General features: G+C 37.9%; 1 protein-coding gene and 1 long non-coding RNA gene across 2 annotated transcripts; one reads left to right on the top strand and one right to left on the bottom strand.

Annotated features, from left to right (window-relative positions):
- The first annotated feature begins 4,497 nt into the window (after nucleotides 1-4,497).
- Nucleotides 4,498-19,940, top strand: nid2b (nidogen 2b (osteonidogen)). The gene is made up of 18 exons (XM_089118491.1): nucleotides 4,498-4,785; nucleotides 5,292-5,518; nucleotides 7,643-8,043; nucleotides 8,132-8,377; nucleotides 8,463-8,663; nucleotides 9,866-10,090; nucleotides 10,192-10,338; nucleotides 10,506-10,634; nucleotides 12,225-12,347; nucleotides 12,657-12,893; nucleotides 14,823-15,047; nucleotides 15,638-15,807; nucleotides 15,917-16,046; nucleotides 17,176-17,347; nucleotides 18,802-18,959; nucleotides 19,348-19,471; nucleotides 19,565-19,671; nucleotides 19,812-19,940. Coding segments are annotated over exons 1-18 (3,309 nt in total). The 5' UTR covers nucleotides 4,498-4,500; the 3' UTR covers nucleotides 19,814-19,940.
- Nucleotides 9,950-18,807, bottom strand: LOC148976828 (uncharacterized). Its single transcript, XR_016145997.1, has 3 exons — nucleotides 18,516-18,807; nucleotides 18,360-18,438; nucleotides 9,950-10,081 (listed from the first exon to the last, which is right to left on the bottom strand). It is a non-coding gene; the product is annotated as an uncharacterized LOC148976828 (long non-coding RNA).
- Nucleotides 19,941-24,610: the final 4,670 nt, after the last annotated feature.

The following is a 24,610-nucleotide window of genomic DNA, read 5'->3' as shown; positions in this document are numbered from 1 at the left end:
GCACTGTTTTTCAGGGACAACCCAGACAAAAGAAATTGCAAAACATACAGTGAAGTCTTCTGTAAGCATGTAACTGCATCATCATCATCATCATCATCATCATATATATATATATATATATATATATATATATATGCTACTCTATCTGAAACTTGGTATTTAGAGCACCGATTGTGTTTATTTGCCTCTTCATGAATCACTATAGTTTCATTCCTTATTTGTAAGTCGCTATGGATAAAAGCATCTGCAGAATGAATAAATGTTAATGTACAATGTAATAAATACCTCTGGATAAAACAATACTCCTGTACATGCTGTATTGGACAAAAACCTGACCTTTGAAACATCAAATTGACAAAACATGTAAGGAAGAGTCCATGCACAGTAAAATACTTTCCAAACATAGCAAATAGTTGACTAAAAGTTTGAGTTTAAGGGTGTACTGTACATAGAAAAGTGAAAGTACTGCTGCTGTGCACTGTATGTGTATAGTATTAAACCCTGTAGACCAAATTCAGTTATGGTCATTCCTGCAGAAGAAAATGGTCAAATATAGTGCGCTTTCTTGTATTTCATCAGGAAAAAAAAGTCTTTTAAACCCTTTCTCTTTGTTTTTCCCCCTCTCTTTCTCTTTGTCTCCCATTTTCCAAAGCACATAGTGCACCATGGCCCTTTTTATAATATCCTGAAATTCTGATTGGTGTGTCATCAGTTTTGCAACTTTTTTTTTTTAAATTGCTTTCACATCATTTCTGAAACTATGGCTTGTGAAGTTCTCAAAACTTTACAAAACCACAAGCACGCAACATGTAACATCCCACACATCTCTTGCAAAAGCATTCTATTTTAACTCTTCCATTTTTTTTTGTTTTTTTATTAATAACTCTACACACAAACATCAAATGATTAGCCACATACACATCAAACTCCACAGATGTGAAAAATGTAAGCTCTTTTGTGTCTTTTGCTTGGTCAGTGTGCAGTGGAGGAGTTTGTCAACTCACGTGTACAGTTTGTACGTGCTCAAATTGGTGACACTTTAGAATATGGTTCCTTCGTTAATGAATAACTACACAAGAACCAATGAGTAACACAATATTAACAATCTGGTAACTATTATTAACTAACAAGTAACTCTGATTAACAAACTAGTAATTAATAGTGCACCGATGAAAGTGGTACTTCATTAACTAATCAATAACTACTATTTTTATGCTTCCCAGAGAACTACTGAAAAAGTTTATTAACAATCTAGTAACTATACTATTAACTAAAAATAAACTCTGATTGATGAACTAGTAATTAAAAGCTCGCAAGTGGTACTTCACCATTAACTAATCAATAACTACTATTTTTTAATGCTGAGAACTACTGAAAACGTTTAATAATTCATGCAAAACTAATCAATAACCAGTGCAGAAAAATGACTAGCACTACATTAACATTTTAACTGCTAGTTAAAAACAAAAACAAGAGCTGTTAGTTATGAATGATGTGTCTAATGTAGAAAACTGTTTTTAGCGTTTCGCAAAAAGTTACAAAAAAATGTTTACACATGGATAAATGTGTGCTATTTGAGTTCACAGTGTGACACTTGTGGTTATATTATGTGTTTGTGTTTTCTGAATGAAAACAAAATGCAAAATAAAGTCATTTTTGTGCAGAGTTTTGCAGAACACATTTAGAATATGGTAACGTGCTTGAAAACAGGTAAAATGTGTTTCGAGAACAGTATAAATGGGTTAAATGCACTTTAAATTAAATGGCATTACATGTTATGTATTTGCAAATTACATGCTATTTATGTTTAAATTTGTGTAGAGTTAATGGATAAAATCTTGGTTTACCATCTTTACTGCATCAAGACGCCTCCCAATGGGCAATATCTGAGATGCACACAAGTTTTAGGAGAGTCGTCATCATTACTCATTACGCAGTAAGTTTAAAACGTGGAGGTGAGGAAAACTTTTCAATTTTGTATGTCAAAACAAAATAATGTGTTGAACAGCCCTCCTGCTTAAAATGGTTTAAATAGTGTATAAAAAAATACAAAGAAAATGATTATAAAAATTAAAATGGGAACCACTATATAACTTTCATTATGACATCATTAAGTGTGCTCATGGAGCACTCATGGTATATTGTCATGTGTCAATTGGAGTTCCACAGGGATCAGTACTAGGACCATTTTTAATCTCCCTTTACATATAATCACAAGCAAAGTTGTCAAATCTAATGACTTTATCATTTTCATGCAGATGATACTCAGTTAAATCTCTACTTCTACACTTTGACAAACAGGTTTCACAGCATTTCTGTCTAGATGAATAAGTCAAAAATGATGATTGAAAGAAGATGAAATGATGAATGAAGATTGAAAACAAAGCTGTTCATTCTAGGCAAGTTCCACCCATTGTCATTTCAACAGAAAAACATCTCACCCACTCAAACAGACAAGAGCCTTGACAACGACATGTTCTTTGCACCTTAAATACCACTAGTCAAGTCATGCAGATTCCTCCAGCAAAAAAAATCCAAAATATTGGTAGAACAATTACATGGGCTCTACATACAGTATCCAGAGAGTTCAAGAGCAGTAACTGATGCAAATGCAGAACAATGTTGTCTTTCAGTAACTGTATAATTTATATTTATTAAAGGAGTAGTTCACTTAAAAAAAAAAAAAAAAGAAAACACTTTTGCTTATAATTTATTCTCCCCCATATCATCCAAGATATCTGTCTTTCTTTCTTCAGTCGAAAAGAAATTAAGGTTTTTGATGAAAACATTCCAGCATTTTTCTCCATATAATGGACTTCAATAGGAATGCAAAATATTCAAAGGGCTTTAAACGATTCCAGACGATGAATAAGGGTCTTATCAAGTGAAACGATCGCTCATTTAATAAATAAATAACAAAGTTTAAGTTTTTTAAGCTCAAATGGTCGCCTTGCTCGGTTCTGTGATGAGCGTTCGGGACTCTCCTGTTCGAACTCGTTCATCAAAATGAACAAATCTTTTCCAGAGTCAACTCGTTCATTTCGGTCGTTGAATGAACCAAATGACACGAAAAGAGATTTATTCATTTTGATGAACGAGTTCGAACAGGGAAGTCACGAACGCGCATCAAAGAACAGAGCAAGTCGACCATTTGATTTTTATAAAACTTAAACTTTGTTTTTTTTTTTGTTTTTTGCTTTTTTATTAAATGAGCGATTGTTTTGCATGATAAGACCCGTATTCATCGTCTGGAATCGTTTAAAGCCCTTTGAACAGTTTGCACTGAAACTGTCTTTTGGACCTTGAACCATTTGGTTACCATTGAAATCCATTATATGGAGAAAATCCTGGAATGTTTTCATCAAAAACCTTAATTTCTTTTCGACTGAAGAAAGAATGACATGGATATCTTGGATGACATGGGGGTGAGTAAATTATCAGCAAAAGTCTTTTTAAAAAAAAAAAAAAGTAAAATAAAGTATATTGTATAGTGAACTTCTGGGACTGGGTCACTATTTTCTTGTTTAAATGAAACTGTAATTGTATTAAAGCTTTGTACATTTGAAGGGTAGTTCACCAAAAAATGTAATAAAATAGTCATCATTTACTCACCCTCATGTCGTTCCTGTTTATTTCCTCTGTTGAAGAAGATATTTTGAAGAATGTCGGTAACCAAACAGTTTCAGTTCCCATTGCCGTCTATTGTTTAGTTTTTTTTTGTCCAACTCTTATTTTAAGCCAATACAATAAGGGTTCAGAGAATTAGATAACGTTTTTGAAAGTTATCCTCATTTCTGTAAAAAGTAATTACGAAAACAACGATACTTAAAATACACATTTCTTACAGCAGGTGTTTGTTTGCAAAAATCATTTTCTACTCTCCAAGTGAGTGCAATAAACCTCTTTATTCTTTATATTGGATGATGATTTTTCACTCGGCTGCTAAAACCCTCCCATATGTGGTTTGTGGTTGAGGCATCCTTTCATTTTAAATCACCGCACAGTCACATCTCATGAACTTCTTCTGGGACAATTATATTTAAGTGCTCCAGATCGAAGCTGCTTCGTCTCGAAATGAAGAACAGCTGGGCATTTGCTTTACTTTTTACAAATGTTTATTTCACGAATGCGATTCAAAAGGACGCACTTTTCCCTTTCGGATTATCTAAAGGCGATTCAGTTCTTCAAGAAGGTGATGATGAACTGTCTGAAGCCCTGAAGCTAAAAAAGCCATTGCATTTCTACAACGTGCAGTTCAACGTCCTTTATGTAAGACACAATATTTGTTTTCATTGTCTTTACAATGAAAACAAATAAAGCTTTAATTTACCCATTATTTTAGCATGAATTTTGCATATGCAACTAGATCTATTGAGCATGTGGAGTCTTAAGTTTAACATTTAATTGAATTGCTATTGTTGTCATAAAAGCAAAAATATAAAAATGCAAAAGTCCTGAGTCATCACACATGGATCTTCTCCATTCCTCAGGTTGCCACGAATGGCTTCTTGTCCCATTCAGCGTCCTCCTGAAGAGAGTCAGTTTTTAAGATCCAAGTTTCCTCTGAGCTTCTCGGCCATTGCACCTTTCCTGACAGACATTAGTTCGGGACATGGGAAAGGATCTGTGTTTTACCGTGTGGAGGAATCATTGGATGTATTAAACCGGGCTTCCGAAATGGTGCAGCGTGGTTTCACCGGTTCTACATTTAAGTCCAGCCACACGGTCATCGCCACATGGGACAACGTTGCATGTGAAGAGGACAGGCTACTCCAGTCACCATGTGTAACATTCTTTTATATTCCTTCATCATGACTTTTCTGTTACACTTTATTTGGTAACACTTTATATTACACTATACGTACTTACCGTAGTAATAACAGTAAATTATGTATAATTACATGTAATTAACCCTCAACCAAAACCTAATCCTGCCCTAACCTTATAGTTGGTACATGTAGATAATTATTATTACTCAGTACTTAAACATATAATTACACTGATAAAGTGTAACCCTTTATTTGAATGTGTCCATGTTACAGTGTAATTACCAATTACCTACTGTGTAATAATAATTAACTACACATGTTACCTAAAGTTAGGATCTGGGGTTTAGTTTAGGGTTGGTTGCCTGTAAGTATGCATCATTAATAGTTATTACTACGGTAACATGTGTAACAAGGAAACGGTAAAATAAAGTGTTACCGCATTTTAACCTAATGTTTCAAAAATGTTGATTTTGTAATGCTATTATTATTAATATTAACTATGTTGTTCTGACCTGCATGCAGGTAACCAGTTTCCAGGTTGTGTTGGCTGGTAATGAATCAGATACGTATGCCTTGTTCCTGTATCCCGAGGATGAGCAGCAGATACTAAATATCAGTCCCAATTATTCTAACATGTCAAAAGAACACGCTAAACTTCAGGTTGGTTTTTGTAGAGGTGATACGTCTACCACAGAAGAGCTGTTCTACAGTCTGATTGGATCTGATGAGACAGCCAATAACCTCCATACGTGAGTGCAGGAGTCTTTTTTTATTCTTTTATCCATTTCAGTAATCTCTAATTCATTGGCATGGTGAATTAATGGAATTAATTTAATGATGAATTATAGGTTTATTAATTTTTGCTTATTGTTAATTCATTTGAACTCATAATACATTAAAACAAAACAACATGATAAAACATCTAAGTAAAATTATTTAAGCATGACAATTATAGTTACTTCAGGTTGTGAAATGCCTAGCCTATCTCACGACCAATTCGTACGAATTCGTACGAGTGATTAAAAAGTGGCTAATTCGTACTAATTCGTACGAGTGAGGATTCATACGATTTGTCTAAACCCACGTGATGGTTAGGTTTAGGGCCGGGGTCAGGGGTAGGTCATTTGTACGAATTCATACGAATTGGCCAATTCGTAAAATATGTACATTTAGCAAAATCGTACTAATTTGTACGAGTGAGGTCGTATGAATTGTTACGAATTAGCCACCTCGTAAAATTCGTACGAATTATAACCATTTTTTTTTTCCATTTTAAACTAACCGATTCTATTTTAAACTAAATATGTATACTTTTCTTCATTATGGACACTATGTTATTTACTACAATAAATGTAACAATAATAGTCGTTATTAACATTATCCTAGAGTGATAAATGTTGTAAATGCTTTACTTATATATATATTTACATGTTAACTCTTTTAAAGCAATTAACATGAACTATAACAATGAAAAATACATCTACAGAATTATTTAACTTAATTAATGTTCATTTTAACATTTACTAATACATTCTTTGTATGCGTTTCTTAGAGGTTAAAATTCATATCAGAATCTGCCAAACTTCCCATACTACTTCTGAATAGGATCTCTACTTCGTAAATTGTATGAAAATTGTGGAAATAATGGTTCAGATCATTCAAAACACATATGGAAATGGAGTCTGGTTGTGCCCTAGTGAAAAAGTTTGGTACTGCGCTCAAACAAAATCTTACTGAAAGCTAATTTTTTGAGATATCAACCAAAAATTTTAAACACAGCTTGTTCAGATTTTTGGCTTTAATTTTCTGCAGTTTTGGAGTAGCCCAGGTTTTGAAAATACATATTTTATATAAAATATGAATAATTATTTTTTTACATTGTACATTTCCATAAACTCAAACATTTAAGTTCGAAATGTGCATTTCCGTGTCTATTCAAAAGGGGGGGGGGGGTGACAGTTAAGAGGTTAAAGGAGTTCGTTTTCACAAAAAAACTAGATGCACGCTCTCAAATTTACAATGTTTTCTTTTGAATTGGCTCTACTCTCCCTCTTAATTTTAAGTTTATGTATTTTTAACAGTACACCCAACTTCCATGGTAATATAGCTGTACAAAACAGTCTGCTTAATATCAAAAACTCTTATTTGTAGCCATGTCATTTTTATGTTTGATTACGCTTATGGAGCCAATTAAAAGGTTAGTTAAAACTGAAATGAAAACTGTCTCATTAATGACTCACCCTCACGTCGTTCCAAGCCCGTAAGACCTCCGCTCATCTTCAGAACACAGTTCAAGATATTTTAGATTTAGTCCGCAAGTTTTCTGGCCCTCCATTGAAAATCAATTTACGGTATACTGTCCTTGTCCTAGAAATAAAGACATCCTCAAAGTAGTCCATGTGACATCAGTGGGTTAGTTAGAATGTTTTGAAGCATCGAAAATACATTTTGATCCAAAAATAACAAAAACGACGACTTTATTCAGCGTTGTATCCTCTTCTTGTTCTAGTATACCGTACATTCATTTTCAATGGAGGGATTACGCCATATTGTAATTACCGCAATTACATGATTTCAACAAAAGCGTCCTCATAGAGCTTGTAATTACAGCTTGTAAGGTAGGAGTTTTCTAAAAGCTCATATGACCGCTACAGATTAATTTTAGGTGTTGATAAATAAGAAATGCATAGTCCCAGTCCGAGGACGTGAACAGCTCCGAATAAAACGTTATGTGTTGTCATCTAGAGACTATGGTAATTATGACACATAAGCCAGAACTGCTACTCCCAGCTGGTGTTACCATAAATAACTAAAAAAGAAATGCAAACAACTACAGTAACTGAACCATATGGTAAATTATATGCAACTCTCAGGGAAGGGAACACCGGGTTAAATGGAATATGGATTTTCCACATCGGAACCAGACGCTTCCCATTCCAGAAGGTAGTTCCTGCTTCAGTCTCCAAGTCTGGTTCTATGGGTTTTGGTAGCTTGCGCAACACCACAGAGGAAGACTTCTACATTACAGACGAATCAAACACAGCTGCAGATAAATCTACTTCTGAGGCCCAAATGGACACCCCCGGTTCATTTGTTCAAAATCCATTAAAACCAAACCAAGAACTACATGCTAGTTCACATAATGGAACCAAAATGTGTGGCGTTCACTTGAAATTCTGCTCCCAGGATGCTTACTGCACAGACTATGCAACTGGTCCATGCTGTCATTGCCGTTCTGGTTACTATGGGAGTGGCAGACATTGTTTACCCATGGGTGAGCTTTTGTAGTTTAGTATCTTCTTTTCATATCATTTCTACTATGATATGATCGTATACAACCCAAATTAAAACTTTTTTTACAGGTATTTCTCAGCCTTTAAGTGGAAAGCTGAGTGGAAGTGTTTCTGTTGGAGACATTAAAGCTCAGCTAAACAATGTGGACCTCCATGGCTTTGCTGTGGTGGGAGAAGGACGCGTGTACATCTCCATCAGTCCAATCCCAGCTCAGGCAGGTTGGGCTCTGATGGTTGTGAGCCCGCTGGCCTCCATATTTGGCTGGCTGTTTGCTCTTGAGCTCCAAAACCATCCAAATGGCTTCAGTATAACTGGTATTATTGTTAATCTGAAGCTTCATTACATTATATTTTTACAGTTATCATGTCACTCTCATGAAGAAAGACACATTTTCTTCAGGTGCTGAGTTTTTTCATTGGGCAGAACTGGTTTTCAGTCCACAAGGCCAGCGTGTTACCATTATTCAAGAGGCTAAAGGATTGGATTCATTCAACCACTTGACATTTAACATGACGATCAGTGGACATTTACCTACCATTCCCAGTGGTGCTAAAGTTCAAATTCTGCCATATAAAGAGACCTACCAATACAACCAATCAGGTAATTCTTATACGCAATCTTGGAGGGTATGACTAGGGTTCAGTAATTCCACATGATTTTGAGTGTGATTTTGCTTTTAAACAAACAGTTCAACAAAAAAGTGTTTATTCTAACATACGTTTTAGACACCATATTGTCGATCACTTTGTAAATTTGTGCGCCACAAAAAAAAAAACTCCAAACCTGCAAATTCACTTAAAAACCAGTTTAAAACAGATATAGGGAGTATCAACCCGATCTCACGACCAAGTCGTACGAATTCAACAAATGATTAAAAAGTGGCTAAATCGTAACAATTCATACGACCTCACTTGTACAAATTAGTATGATTTTGCTAAATTGTACATATTTTACGAATTGGCCAACTCGTATGAATTCATACGAATGACCTACCCCTTACCGCACCCCTAAACCTAACCATCACGTGGGTTTAGACAAATCGTACAAATTTGTACGTGTGAGGTTGTACGAATTAGTATGAATTAGACACTTTTTAATCATTCGTCAAATTCGTATGAATTGGTCGTGAGATAGTGTTGGGAGTTTTGAAGCCCATTTCTGACACATAAGAAAAAAAATCATGATCAGGGAAGTTAAGTCATAATTCCAACACTCACAGAAAACTGAAATGTGAAATTATGACATGCCAAGACATTGTGATATAAAAAGTCAAAATTATGATATAAAAAGTCATAATCATGACGTTAAGGTGAAATTATGAAATGTCAAAATTGTAACAAACAATTAAATTTGGAAAAAGTCAATTTTGATGCATCTCATCATTTCAACTTTCTGTGTCTTAATTATGACTTTATCTCATAAATTGGAAATAATGACACATTAAGTCATAATTTTGAGATAAAAAGTCCTAATTATCACATAAATGTAGACATTACGAGAGAAAAAAACAATTACAAATAATGTAAATTCAGAAAAGTCAATTATGACTTTCTAAGTCTAAGTCTAAGTCTCCTAATTTTGACATTTTATTTCATAATCATGACTTAAGATGCCATCATTCCAAATTTGTATATGTCAGAATTTTGATTAATTACCTGAAGAATTGTTTATTCCAATAATGATTAATAATTAACAAATGTAACTCTTTTGTTTTAAAAGCAATAAGCCACTCGAGTCTAAAGTTAGTGCTTTAATATGTGTTCTTTGAGCATTATGGGTTATGTATTTTGTTTCTGGCTCAGTTGTGACATCATCATCACTGCACGAGTACATGGTGGTGTCAGAAAACGGTGGATCCGAGACGTTCTCTTACCGGCTACACCAAAATATAAGTTTTCGTAACTGTGAGCATGGCCCATGGACCTTACCGGACTTTCAGCAGGTGAATGTGGAGCATCTGATGGTCACGTTCACAGAAGGAACCACCCTTAGATATGCCATAATCAACCAAGTGGGACCTGTAGGAGGTTAGAACATACTATTAACCAAGCCATTCTACAATGAGGGTCATTCTTAGTTGTATTTCACATAATTTTGGATCTTGTTGAGGATTTCTTTATGTTATCAGGTGAGCTCCCTGGACTTGTGGAGTTGAACCCCTGTTCAACTGGGAAGCACCATTGTGACCCCATGGCCCTCTGTCTGCCAGGGGACGGCATTCAGTTCCACTGTCAATGTGCCATGGGCTTTCAGGGGGATGGACGCAACTGCTATGGTACAGATCTTTCAGTGTTCATCTTTATTATACAGTATTTTGACATTAAGCCAACTGCTTAATCTCCAATTCCCTTAGAGACTATGTCATCTTCCGATGCCATTAATAAATGACTGCCTTAGTTAAAGTGCTGAATGGCTCTCTTGGGTTTTGAATCTGTGATCCAGATGTAGATGAGTGTGCTGATGGGCTCAGTTCCTGTGGTCCTCACTCTGAGTGTGTGAACATGCCGGGTGGACATCACTGCCACTGTGAACCTGGCTATGAGTTTGACCTCGATTTGCATGTGTGTGTAGGTAAGTGTTCTGCGTTTTGTAAAGTGTGTATGAGAGTTTCGGGGTTGTGGGTCGCATTAAGAGTGATACAAAAGACAATTTGAAATTTGATTTGAGATCATCCAGGCAGAGACGCATCTGTAAAAATCTGATTCCAATCATACTTCAAACCAGCTCCAAATGTGGTTTGAATCAGATTTGGAAAAAACGTTGTTGTTGTTGTTGTTGTTGTTTTTTTAGGGGGTTGCCCAGACTTTTGAAAACCCATCTGGATAAAATTAGCCTTGTTAAAACCAGACCATTCTCAGTTGTAACTGAGTTATGCGTCAAAGCGTCATAGACAAATCATTTCCAGAGGGACAAACCAAGCAGAGCGATGAAGGAGATGACGTATGCAGTTTCTCCGAGTGTTGTTCTTTGCTCGGTTTTTAACAAAAAGGACACGTTCAAATCGCTTAAAACAGACGCGATAGCTGATTCGAACGAGTGATGTTCGACGGCATCCATCTTTGTAATGTAAGCTACAAAATCTGCTTCAAAATCGCATGGCTGTCATCATCTTGTAAAGCCCGCCCCAACGTTTCTGATGGGTGCCTCGATTTCGTCGGATTGAAAATGGGCTTTTTTTTTTAGTCTTTGGCAGACTAACTTTCAGAGCAAATCTAAATTTGCTAGAAGTTGTCTGGGTTTTCCCAGGCTAGGATAAAATCTGATTCAAAAAAATAGATTTGTGCTGGTTGTCTAAACACAGCCTTAAATATCTTTGTTTTGACTCGTGTAGTTCACGGTTTCAGGTGGAAATTTAAAGCGCAGATCCATGCAAGTTAATATTGCGCATCCCATGTTTTAGACACAATATTTTTGGACCGACAATGAAAATTGATTCCAACTAAGCCAAAGCAGAATCAGCCATGGGCATCTCCAAGCAAAACACAGCAGTGTTGTTTGTATTTTTGAATGAATCTGCATTTTTGAACAAATCATTTGAGTAAATGATTCAATGACTCACTTAAAGGGAGAGTCGCCACCTACTGGTGTAATGATTTGTGCCATTTATATAAAGACTGGCAGCCTGGGTAACACTTTATTTTGATGGACATTGGGTTGACTATGAGGAACTTTGCAACTACATGTCAACTAACTCTCATTAGAGTATTAGTAGACTGTTTGCTTAATGGCTGTTAACTCTTTATTGTGATTCTCCACAACAAACATTCTACCAACTATAATGAACTTTGCAACTACATGTCAACTTATTCTAACCCTAACCCTACCAGTCTACTAATGCTTTTCTAACACTTTAATGAGAGATAGTAGAGATGTAGGTGCAACGTTACTTCTAGTCAACAGAATGTGACCATCAAAATAAAGTGAAACCACAGCCTGCAAGAGTAAGAACTGTTTTAATGATTTAAAGTGATTCATGAATCATGATCATTCATAAAACAATTCTTACGTACATTTTTCCATTGGATTGAATTTCTTAATCCTTTTTCATTATTGAGGACCATTGACTCTTTTGAATTGCAAGTGTAATTTATATAACCGCACATGTGGTGCACATTCAACCATCTTATTTCAGAGGAGGCCCATCACTCTCTTCTTTTGCAGATATCAACGAGTGTTTTCTGCAGCTCTGTCATCCGTTCGCTTCCTGCTCCAACACCCAGGGCTCGTTCCACTGCCAGTGTTGGCCTGAATACAAGGGCGACGGCTTCCTCTGCCAGCCACCACGTAAACCACACATTTATCAAGAACACACAATGCTTCCACCCATCAGCTCAGTAACAAGACTGTTCTCTTTGCTTATAACACAGAAGTCATCCAGCAAACAAATCAAGTCAAATATCATGTAGCCTACATTGTCGCATTATAAACCAATCGAACACAAATGCATCGTTTAATCACTCAGGATGTGGTTGAAAACAACTAGAACAAGTTCCTGGAACCACATCTTTTGTTCCAGGACTTAGATTAACCACATCGCTGCATGTACTGAATACCCATAAATGTTCTTTGGTCCTATGTTTATTTCTACACTAGAGAAGCCCAAACCCTCATTAACTGTGTGCCAGCAACACCGAGACAGTCTGCAAGAGAGTCTACGCATGTACCGTGGCCTGGAAGCCTTCGTTCCTCAGTGTGATGAGAAAGGGCAGTACAAACCCCTGCAGTGCCTGGGCACCACTGGACACTGCTGGTGTGTGGACAGAAGAGGTCAGGAGAGAGTGGGCACCAGGACAATGCCTGGCACAGTACATGCCAAGTGTGATCAGCCAGGTATGGATTTGTAGTTTCATCCCCTCACGGTCTGATAGGATCAGGTTTATATTTCAGGATATATACACACTCACCTAAAGGATTATTAGGAACACCATACTAATACTGTGTTTGATCCCTTCTCACCTTCAGAATGCCTTAATTCTACATGGCATTGATTTAACAAGGTGCTGAAAGCATTCTTTAGAAATTTTGACCCGTATTGATAGGATAGCATCTTGCAGTTGATGGAGATTTGTGGGATGTACATCCAGGGCACGAAGCTCCCGTTCCACCACATCCCAAAGATGCTCTATTGGGTTGAGATCTGGTGACTGAGGGGGTCATTTTAGGACAGTGAACTCATTGTCATGTTCCAGAAACCAATTTGAAATGATTCAAGCTTTGTGACATGATGCATTATCCTGCTGGAATTAGCCACCAGAGGATGGGTACATGGTGGCCATAAAGGGATGGACATGGTCAGAAACAATGCTCAGGTAGGCCGTGGCATTTAAACGATGCCCAATTGGCACTAAGGGGTCTAAAGTGTGCCAAGAAAACATCCCCCACACCATTACACCACCACCACCAGCCTGCACAGTGGTAACAAGGCATAATGGATCCATGTTCTCATTCTGTTTGAGCCAAATTCTGACTCCATCTGAATGTCTCAATAGAAATCGAGACTCATCAGACCAGGCAACATTTTTCCAGTCTTCAACTGCCCAATTTTGGTGAGCTCTAGCAAATTGCAGCCTCTTTTTCCTATTTGTAGTGGAGATGAGTGGTACCCGGTGGGGTCTTCTGCTGTTGTAGCCCATCCGCCTCAAGGTTGTGCGTGTTGTGGCTTCACAAATGCTTTGCTGCATACCTCGGTTGTAACGAGTGGTTATTTCAATCAAAGTGTCTCTTCTATCAGCTTGAATCAGTCGGCCCATTCTCCTCTGACCTTTAGCATCAACAAGGCATTTTCGCCCACAGGACTGCCGCATACTGGATGTTTTTCCCTTTTCACACCATTCTTTGTAAACCCTAGAAATGGTTGTGTGTGAAAATCCCAGTAACTGAGCAGATTGTGAAATACTCAGACCGGCCCGTTCTGGCACCAACAACCATGCCACGCTCAAAATTGCTTAAATAACCTTTCTTTCCCATTCTGACATTCTGTTTTGAAGTTCAGGAGATTGTCTTCAGGACCACACCACTAAATGCAAATGATTGGCTGATTAGATAATGGCATTAATGAGAAATGAACAGGTGTTCCTAAAAATCCTTTAGGTGAGTGTATTTAAAAGTTTAGGAAACACATTTTGAAAGAAGTTTATGTTCACCAAATCTGCATTCATATATGTATACAGTAAAAAAAAAAATAATAATAATATTGTGAAATGTTATTACAATTTGGGAACAACTGCAACTAACTGACAATTTTGAAATAGAAATATTTTGTATGTACATTTATTAACTATCTTTTGATCAATTTGATGCATCATTTCAAGGATAAAAGTATTAATGTAAAAGGTTAATTATTTCAAATAAATGCTGTTCCAATGCACTTTCTATTCTTTTAAGAATCAAATCTATTGGATACAGAGCCCCTAAAGGGACAATGAAACAATGACATTTCAATGATGAAAAACATATTTGAATGCTTTGGTTTCAACTTGCAATATATTGCCAAATACGAGGCATTTAAAACACAAGGACACACTTCCTGCTCCTCACTGTTGAATTGCATGAGTGTTGTGGGAGTGGAATGCAGTTCCAACTATATATGACATAATTATCCTTCATGGGACGGTCTAACTGTAATTAACGCACACATAGTCATCTATTGAGGCAAGATATATGGTCACAGATTTTAAAGAATTTCTGAAAAATGTCTCAGTGTTTTCCAAAAGAGACATTACTCAGTAAAATTGACACTGTGTACTGTGTCTTACTCAGCTGCCCTGGTTCCCCGTGTGGAGACTGTTTGCGAGCGCTGGAAGCTTTCACTCATGAGTCACTATAGGGGTCAGCCGTCCCCTCAAGACTACATGCCCCTGTGTGACGCTCATGGAAATTTCCTGCCTGTGCAATGTTACGGCAACAGCAGTTTCTGCTGGTGTGTGGACCACCAAGGCGTGGAAATTATTGGAACCCGGTCCTACAATGATGTAAAGCCCCCTTGTGAGTAATAAAGTTATTTTGGACTCATCAGGCTGAAAATACCAAAACCAAGTAGCAGGGGCCCCACAAATGACCGTGGCCCCTAGAATCAGCACCACCTTTCTTCCCTTTAGCAACAGCCCTGAATAAATGTTCTGTCATCTTTACAAGACTGTGATATGAAGAGCGATATTCAAACAAAAATGTATTAGTCTAGACAAGGCCTTATATTCTATAGATTAGTATCAGCCCATTCTCACTCCCAAGGCGTCACCTAACTGACGCCTTGGGAAGCATTTGGACATGCTTCAATATCTGACGCTTTAGGCGCCCTTTAGCGTCAGTTAGATGACGCCCTAGGATCGCGTGTACCCTACCCCCACCCCACACCTAAACCTAACCGCGTCCTCTGACTGACGCTTTCCTTTAGCGTCAGTTAGATGACGCTGTAGGATCGCGTCATGTAAGTGACGCTAAAGGGCGCCTAAAACGTCAAATATTGAAGCATGGTCAAAGGTGACGCCTTGGGGTGAGAATGCGTTGTTAGTATAGAGCCAAATCGTGTAGCCCTAGATTGTCATATTATAACGTCTCTGCTTTTTACCCGTCAGGTATCTCAGGTGATGCCCCCCCATTGAATAATGCATTGACGTATCCTGTCATAAGCTCCTCCCCTTCAGGGCCTGCTATCCTTTATGCACGAGCCTCACAGATTGTAGTCATTCCTCTTGATGAAACAGACCCAGTTCAAGAGAAATCCAATGTTTTACTGGCCTTGAAGGTAGACCCTCATAAGTCATAACAACAATTTGTGATTATATCCAAATTCAAAACCTAATGCAGTCTTGTTCTAATTAATTGTGAAAAATAATACTTGAATATTATTGCAGGACTCTGTTGTGATTGGGATGGGCTATGACTGTCAGGAAAACATGTTATATTGGACAGATTTTGGACGACAAACCATTAACAGAGTGGTCTTAGTATTTGGGTCTCAGCCAGAGATTATTATCAGCCAAGGTTAGTTATCTATCCATCCATCCATCCATCCATCCATCCATATATCCATACATATATCCATCCATCCATCCATCTATATATCCATCCATCTGCCCACCCACCAACACATCCATCCATCCATACATCTATCCATACATCCATCCATCCATCCATCTGCCCACCCACTCATCTATATATCCATCCATCTGCCCACCCACCAACACATCCATCCATCCATACATACATCTATCCATACATATATCCATCCATCCATCCATCTGCCCACCCACTCATCTATATATCCATCCATCTACCCACCCAACCACCCATCCATATATCTATCCATACATATATCCATCCATCCATCTATATATCCATCCATCTGCCCACCCACCAACACATCCATCCATCCATACATACATACATCCATAGATCTATCCATACATCCATACATCCATCTGCCCACCCACTCATCTATATATCCATCCATCTGCCCACCCACCAACACATCCATCCATCCATACATACATCTATCCATACATATATCCATCCATCCATCCATCCATCTACCCACCCACACACCCATCCACATATCTATCCATACATATATCTACGTATCCATACATATATCCATCCATCCATCCATCCATCCATCCATCCATCCATCCATCCATCCATCCATCCATATATCCATCCATCTGCCCACCCACCAACCCATCCATCCATCCATCCATATATCCATCCATCTACCCATTCATCTATATATCCATCCATCCATCCATCCATCCATCCATCCATTCATCCATCCATCCACCCATTCATCCATCCATCCATCCATTATGGGGACTATAGCCACTAGTCTTAAAAATTAGTCTGACCAACTTGTATAAGGAATCTATACATACATGTATCTATCTATCCATCCATCCACCCACCCACCAACCCATCTATCCATCCATCCATCCATCCATCTATTTTGGGGACTATAGGCACTAGTCTTAAAAATTAGCCTGACCAACTTGAATAAGCAAGGGGTAATCATTGTTACTTTTCAGACTTATATATACTTTATGAATAAATAGTAAAACTAGTCTCAGCAGATTATGCAACTGACCCGCATATTCCATAATCATACATTTTGAAATTCCAGGCTTGGTCCAGCCAGAGGGAATTGCAGTGGACACTGTGCACAGGAAGCTGTTCTGGGTGGACAGTGGGAACGACAGGATTGAGACATCTGGTCTGGATGGCAAGAACAGAAAAGTGCTGATTGATTCTGATTTGGTCAATCCCAGATCCATCATAGTGGACGCTAAGAGTGGGTCAGTGAGATGAGATCAAAATCCTTAATTTGCTGTCTACGCATTTTTATATACAAAGTTCTGTCATGAAACTCTAGATGGCTCAGGCTGATAAGTCCTTAACTCAATCTGCTGGGCGCTCGAAGGCCATTCCTAACCCCAATGATTTGAGCTCTGACATCCATGGTTCGCTCATCATAGCCCTAGAGACCGCTCTTTCTTGGATTCCTGCCCCATCTTGCCAGCACCGCCCTGCTCGGTCATCTCGTCCGACACCGTGGCACACATTCTCCCTCCTTGTACGATTCTGTTTCGGTCACTCCCTCGGCGATGGGGGGGGGGGTACTGTCACAATCACTTGTCGCCTCAGAACTTCATTTTCCATAATACTTCATGGCTCCCACCTGCACACACTCCACTGCCAACTGCAATCAATCATCCTCATCAGCTCCAAGGCATTAAACGCCCACTGAAGTTGCTTGGAAGGCACAGGTTTGTATGACGCGTTGACATAATTTCCACTGAAACAGGAAGCTAAGGCGATACATTGGATTCAATGGTAGAGGTGTGGATATATTCAAGCCATTTCATTCTTAACCAACGTACAGTTGGAAAACGGAAAAAAAAACTTGAGCGTTTGAGCCACCGAACAATCACCTCCAGCCCATATTTCTCCAAGACGTGTCAACGGTCACTTTGGCCAGGTGGTATTTATAGCATGGGGGCTTTAGATTCTAGATTCTTTAGGTTCGCTTTAGATTCTAGAGAGCATTTGATTGGACAGAAGATGTGATGAGAAGCTGAAGTCCACGGTGATGTCTTAAAAATCCTTGATCCATTTTAGTGGAATAAGGGACTGTAAGTTTTGAATGCTTATACCTCCTATTTGCGAATTTTGTCATTGTTTTGGAACACACTAGCTTATTCATAACCTTAAGGCCTTTAAAGCCTGCACCACACTCTTCATCATGTCTGGTCTACAACTTGGACTATCTGATGTACTGGATGGACTATTCTCTGCAATGAAACTTACCTCTGTGATTGTCTCCACATCTTCATCTCCTTTAAATCTCTCTACAGTCTCCAGGTGTCCTTGTGTTTGCTTCATAAACCTGTAAGTTAAGGATACATCTACTTAAATCTTTGAAGACAGTAACATTCTGGAACATGTGTGTGTGGTGCAGCTCACCTGGCCTTGGACTGTTCCTCGTCTTCTCATCAGTTGATATTTTCTATTTATTTGACATAAATCTTTTGTAACCTAAACACATTATTTACTGTTACTTTTGTTCAATTTCATGCATCCTTGCTGAATTTCTTTCAAATTATATATCACTGAACCCAAATTTTTGAATGGTAGTGTAGATAAATTTAGTATATTAAAGAATGTACATTGACATTATTATATATAAACATCAATATATTCACTTACCTGTTTTATTTGAAAGTGTTAATCTTCTGCACGTGTTCCTCAGAACCTTATATTGGACTGACTGGAACCGTGATGCTCCCAAAATAGAGAGCTCATCATTGGAGGGACATAAGAGGAAAGTCCTGGTGCAAGTGGGTCTCATGTTGCCCAATGCCTTGACACTGGACTTCACCACAAATCACCTGTGCTGGGCAGATGCAGGTATGAGTCTTCTTAAAATATAATAGCTGACTTTATCAGCTATATGGCATAGTCACAAGTACTGTGTAGTTAAACCCAAACAAGAGCAAAACGCATGAATAGCGTGAAACTAGAGACTTTAATGAACATGGAGAATTAATAAAGCAACAACACATTTAACATTGACGACAACGAACCCAGAACTGAGAAAACTATGGGTTTATCTACACAGTAAATGATGATCAACACCCCCCAAAAAATAGGTATGTAACTAATTAGAAACATTGCAACAAACAAACAATGTCAAGAACTCTGGCCTCCAGAAGAGTGAAAACAAATCCAACACTGAACATGACTGTTACAATCATATGCAGTACAATATTAAGAGAAAATTAATCTAAATCCCCAGGCTCAAAGAAACTGGAGTGCATATCTCCAGATGGGACTCAGAGACGTGTGTTCCAGGATGCTTTGGACTATCCGTTCAGCCTGGCCATCTATAACAGCCACTTTTACTATACTGACTGGGAGAGGTGAGTCCTGACACATGCTTAATTGCAGCTCTATGGATTTGAATAAACATGATCTGGCTGGTTTCCTTATTCATGATGAGAATGTCCTTACAGAGATGGGATACTGGTGATAGATCAAATCACTAGGAAAAACACTGCTTACATCCCTATTCAGCAGTCACACTTGTATGGGATGACAGTTATTCCATCACAGTGTCTATGTAAGTATGCAAATAGCGTATCTTTTTTGAAAATAAATAAATTATATATATATATATATATACTGTATATATATATATATGAAAGAAAGCAGTACGGAATTCCTGATCACTTTATTCTTTTTTTTTTTCTTTTTTTATAGAGACCTGCAGACGTATGCAGACTATATGGATTGTTCTGTAATAGATTTGTCAGAAAATAAATAAATGACAACAAAACTAAACAAAATTGACTGAAAAAATGATTTGGCATTTAAGAAAATGCAACCCAGTGTTATTTTAGTATTATCTATACAGTTTTTAGTAGTATTTTGAATTAGTTTTTTTTTATCATTATTAATATTATTTTCATAGTTTATAATTTGATCATGTGCTATTGTCATGTTTTTGTAGTTTTTTATTTTATTTTTAAATATTACTATTTTTTATTTCAGTTTTAGTTTTTATTTATTTCTAGTGAGTAATACCAATGCTTATTTTCACTCTAATTTAGCTCAATTTAATAGATTAGTTTTAGTTACTGATAATAATCCTGATGCCTCCCGAAACAACCTAAAATCACTACAACCTGAAGTTGAAGTTCAATATGTTCACCAATAGGTTGCGCCGCTAACTAACTAATTGAAATAATAGTTCCTTACTAAAGCCTGAATGGTTCGAAATGGCCCTAAGTGTGTATATAAATTAAACTAGATGTCAAAACAGATTTTAGCATGTTTTTATCAGATAAAGAATCTGGTTTCACTTTATTTTGATGGTGCCTTTAACATATTCAGTTTACTATAAGTAACGTTGTACCTACATCTCTACTAACTCTCACTAGAGTGTTAGTAGCGTATTAGTAGACTGGTAGGGTTAGGGATAGAATAAGTTGACATGTAGTTGCAAAGTTACTTATAGTCAGTAGATTGCCTGTTGGAGGAGCATCACAATAAAGATTTGGCAAACATAAACTCACAGTCTACTAATACTCTAATGAGAGTTAGTTGACATGTAGTTGCAAAGTTACTTATAGTCAACAGAATGTTCAAAAGGGACCATCAAAATAAAGTGTTACCAGCAATTTTTTCAATTAAAAACATACGAAACAAAATACAATTAAAATTAAGTTTTATCATTTTCATAAATGGGTCTTTCATATCGATGCATTACTTTCATTGTGTGATGCCCGTCAAGCATAATGCACAGGATAGGGCAATTTGGCCCTCGACCACAATAGAAAATTCCCACTGTCTAAAATAAGGTTGAAACATAATGGTTCATTTTAGTCTGACTCTCAGTAAGGCCAAAAATACATGGGTTCCATGAACAGAGAATCTCGTCCGCAAGATTGCCCTCACCCTTGTCTTCGCATGATTCCAAACCTATGTTGTTCTGCCTGGTTAGAATATAGCCTAGTTCACTTGATTTTCTCGTCCGTGGGAAGGTGTGCAATAATATTTGAGCATTGCCATGGGTTTTCTGTAAACCCACGGTTTGATATTGCTAAACAAACAGGATGGGTTACCCACAAGGCACAAGAACCGCCAACAGACGGCAAGACTTCACCACTGCAGAGGCCAGACCTCCCAGCCTGTGGAGGGCAGCCAACACTGGCTTCTATCCTTCAGCCTCAGACCCCACAGCAGGTCAGAAGGTTCAATACAGTTTACTCAACAGAGCAGCCATATCCCAGAGGTGGGGTGTGAACTTTGGCCTGGTCGTAGAAGCCATCAGGCACCCAAGGGAGCAGTTTGAGCCCATTGGGTGCATGAGTGCATATTTCTCGCATTTAACACGGTATCCTCTTAACTCCTTCTGGATTAAATGTTTATTGTACAGGGGCGTAGGAACTATTTGGCTTTTTAGGGTTATTTCATCCAAAAATGAAAATTCTGTCATCATTTACTCACCCTCATGCCGTTTCAAACCCATAAGACTTTCGTTTTATATTCAGAACACAAAAGAAGATATTTCAATGAAATCTGAGAGATTTCTGTCCCTCCATTGACAGTCCACGCAACCACCAATTTGACTCTTCAAAAAAATCATGAAGAGATCCTAAAACTAATCCAAATAAATTGGGTGGTTTAGCCCAAATTTTCTGAGGACACTTGATCACTTTACATGTTGAACAGATTAAATTTAGGCTTTTATTCACACAAAAATTCATCGACAATCAAGCATGTTCACTTGACTTGCGAGAACCAATGAGGTTCATTCTCGTGTTACGCAGCACGTTTGAGCTTCAACAAGAACCAATGAGGTTCATTCTCGTGTTACGCAGCACGTTTGAGCTTCACCAAGAACCAATGAGGTTCATTCTCGTGTTACGCAGCACGTTTGAGCTTCAACACGAACCAATGAGGTTCATTGTCGTGTTACGCAGCACGTTTGAGCTTCAACACGAACCAATGAGGTTCATTCTCGTGTTACGCAGCACGTTTGAGCTTCAACAAGAACCAATGAGGTTCATTCTCGTGTTACGCAGCACGTTTGAGCTTCAACAAGAACCAATGAGGTTCATTGTCGTGTTACGCAGCACGTTTGAGCTTCAACAAGAACCAATGAGGTTCATTCTCATGTTACGCAGCACGTTTGAGCTTCAACAAGAACCAATGAGGTTCATTCTCATGTTACGCAGCACGTTTGAGCTTCAGTAAGAACCAATGAGGTTCATTCTCATGTTACGCAGCACGTTTGAGCTTCAACAAGAACCAATGAGGTTCATTCTCATGTTACGCAGCACGTTTGAGCTTCAGCAAGAACCAATGAGGTTCATTCTCGTGTTACGCAGCACGTTTGAGCTTCAGCAAGAACCAATGAGGTTCATTCTCGTGTTACGCAGCACGTTTGAGCTTCAGAAAGAACCAATGAGGTTCATTCTCGTGTTACGCAGCACGTTTGAGCTTCAGCAAGAACCAATGAGGTTCATTCTCGTGTTACGCAGCACGTTTGAGCTTCAGCAAGAACCAATGAGGTTCATTCTCGTGTTACGCAGCACGTTTGAGCTTCAGCAAGAACCAATGAGGTTCATTCTCGTGTTACGCAGCACGTTTGAGCTTCAGCAAGAACCAATGAGGTTCATTCTCGTGTTACGCAGCACGTTTGAGCTTCAGCAAGAACCAATGAGGTTCATTCTCGTGTTACGCAGCACGTTTGAGCTTCAGAAAGAACCAATGAGGTTCATTCTCGTGTTACGCAGCACGTTTGAGCTTCAGCAAGAACCAATGAGGTTCATTCTCGTGTTACGCAGCAAAAAAATGGAGGCAAATCCGAATGTAAGCTTGCAGTTATGACATTTGGTTTAACAATGTCAAGCGGCTGCCTTTATTATTCCTTGCACAGAGCACCCAATTGAGCACAATAAAATGTGTTAGTTTTATTCCTCAAAAAGTGATCTTGGATCTTGAAAAGTGCCAACAAGCACATTTTTTTAGCAATAAATCCCAAAATGAAGGCCTATGCTCAAATAACCACACAAAGGTGATGCAAGACACGTTCCCATGGCTTCAAAGCCAGGTGAAGCATCCAGCTGCTCGTTGGTTAAACATATGGTGAATTTGATAGTGAGCAACAGCAGTGTGAATGCTAAACAGCCCTCTTCACACGCAAAACTCCATAAGCAAATAGTCTGATTCGTGAAGGCTGTGTGCGGATGTCTGAAGTAGACCCGTGTAGATTTAAGATTGGAAAATAGGCTAGACTCCAATTGGTGTCCAATTGGAGTTAGCATGAGAGAAACATTTTAAACTTTACTTTTGGTTTTCTGTCATCCGTCCCAACTTCACTTTCAGTTACAGTAAGTAGGCTACTCAACCGCCCTAAATCTTTTGTATGGGTCGTGCATTCAGTGACGCAAATCATGATTCCTTAAGGTCTTTGAAAATCATGCCAACTTCGTCTTAATGGTGCACTTTAACAAGCAATAATAACATGAATAGTTCAAATTCATGTGTGTGTGTGAGAGAGAGAAGAATAGAAACAGAGGGAGACCGGAAATTGAACGGCATTTTGATTTGTACCAGGAGCTCTGTGTGCAAGACACTCTTATGGACGTTGTTACATAACAGCACGGTTTGTTCTGGCCCTTGTCTGAAGAACATTTGAGACTAATAATGTATAACCTTAATGTATGAAGAGTTCAGATGCAAAAGCCTCTAAAAGCCATTTGAAATTTTCTTCTTTAATGATGATTTTTATCAAACTTGTATATTTAAGTTCAGTAATTTCACTTAAATGGCAAAGATAATTACCTATTAATTGTTATTTAAGTGAAATTACTGAACTTAAATATACAAGTTTGATAAAAATCATCATTAAAGAAGAAAATTTCAAATGGCATTTAGAGGCTTTTGCATCTGAACTCTTCGTATAACCACGTACACACACCTCTCATCCTCTCTATACAAACACAAAGCCTTCCTCCTTTCTCATCACACACACACACACACACACACACACACATAGAGAGGGAAATGGGTGGGGCCACTTCTGTGGTTAAGGTTGTATGTTACATCAAAGAATAATCTTTTGAGCAAGAGCATTCAAAACAACTTCAGTTTAATTTAGGCACCATGAATAGTTTACAAATTGGTGTCAAATTACCTTTTTCTCAAAAGCACATCTCATGTTTTAGGTTTTAAATATGTTATATAAACTACTATACAAAACAATAATCAAGCATGAAAAAGTAGGCCGTTTAAAAAACATTAAATTAATGATGATGACTGGCGATTGTCCCTCTTCTTGAACGTGTATCCAACAATGAAAATCAACCATATCACAATATACAGATTAATTGATATTTACTGTAATTTGCTATGTTATAAAAATATAAAAAGGTCATTTTTATTTCACAATTCTGACTTTTTTCAGAATTGCTATGTCAAAAGCATCAGTATATAACGCATTGGGATGAGAACGGGCTGAATTGCGTGATAAAGTCGCTAATTGTGTGTAT

The sequence above is a fragment of the Pimephales promelas genome, chromosome 13 (assembly GCF_988280905.1).
Source record: "Pimephales promelas chromosome 13, fPimPro1.hap1.1, whole genome shotgun sequence".
Lineage (NCBI taxonomy): Eukaryota > Metazoa > Chordata > Actinopteri > Cypriniformes > Leuciscidae > Pimephales > Pimephales promelas.
Note: the sequence above shows the minus strand (reverse complement) of the source record. Positions and strands in the feature narration are given on the sequence as shown.

Coding starts and splice junctions, on each gene's coding strand:
- nid2b (XM_089118491.1), top strand. CDS start 4,501: ATGGCTTCTTGTCCCATTCAGCGTCCTCCTGAAGAGAGTCAGTTTTTA. Junction 5,519..7,642: donor ACAGCCAATAACCTCCATAC/GTGAGTGCAGGA, acceptor TGCAACTCTCAG/GGAAGGGAACACCGGGTTAA. Junction 12,348..12,656: donor CTTCCTCTGCCAGCCACCAC/GTAAACCACACA, acceptor TTTCTACACTAG/AGAAGCCCAAACCCTCATTA.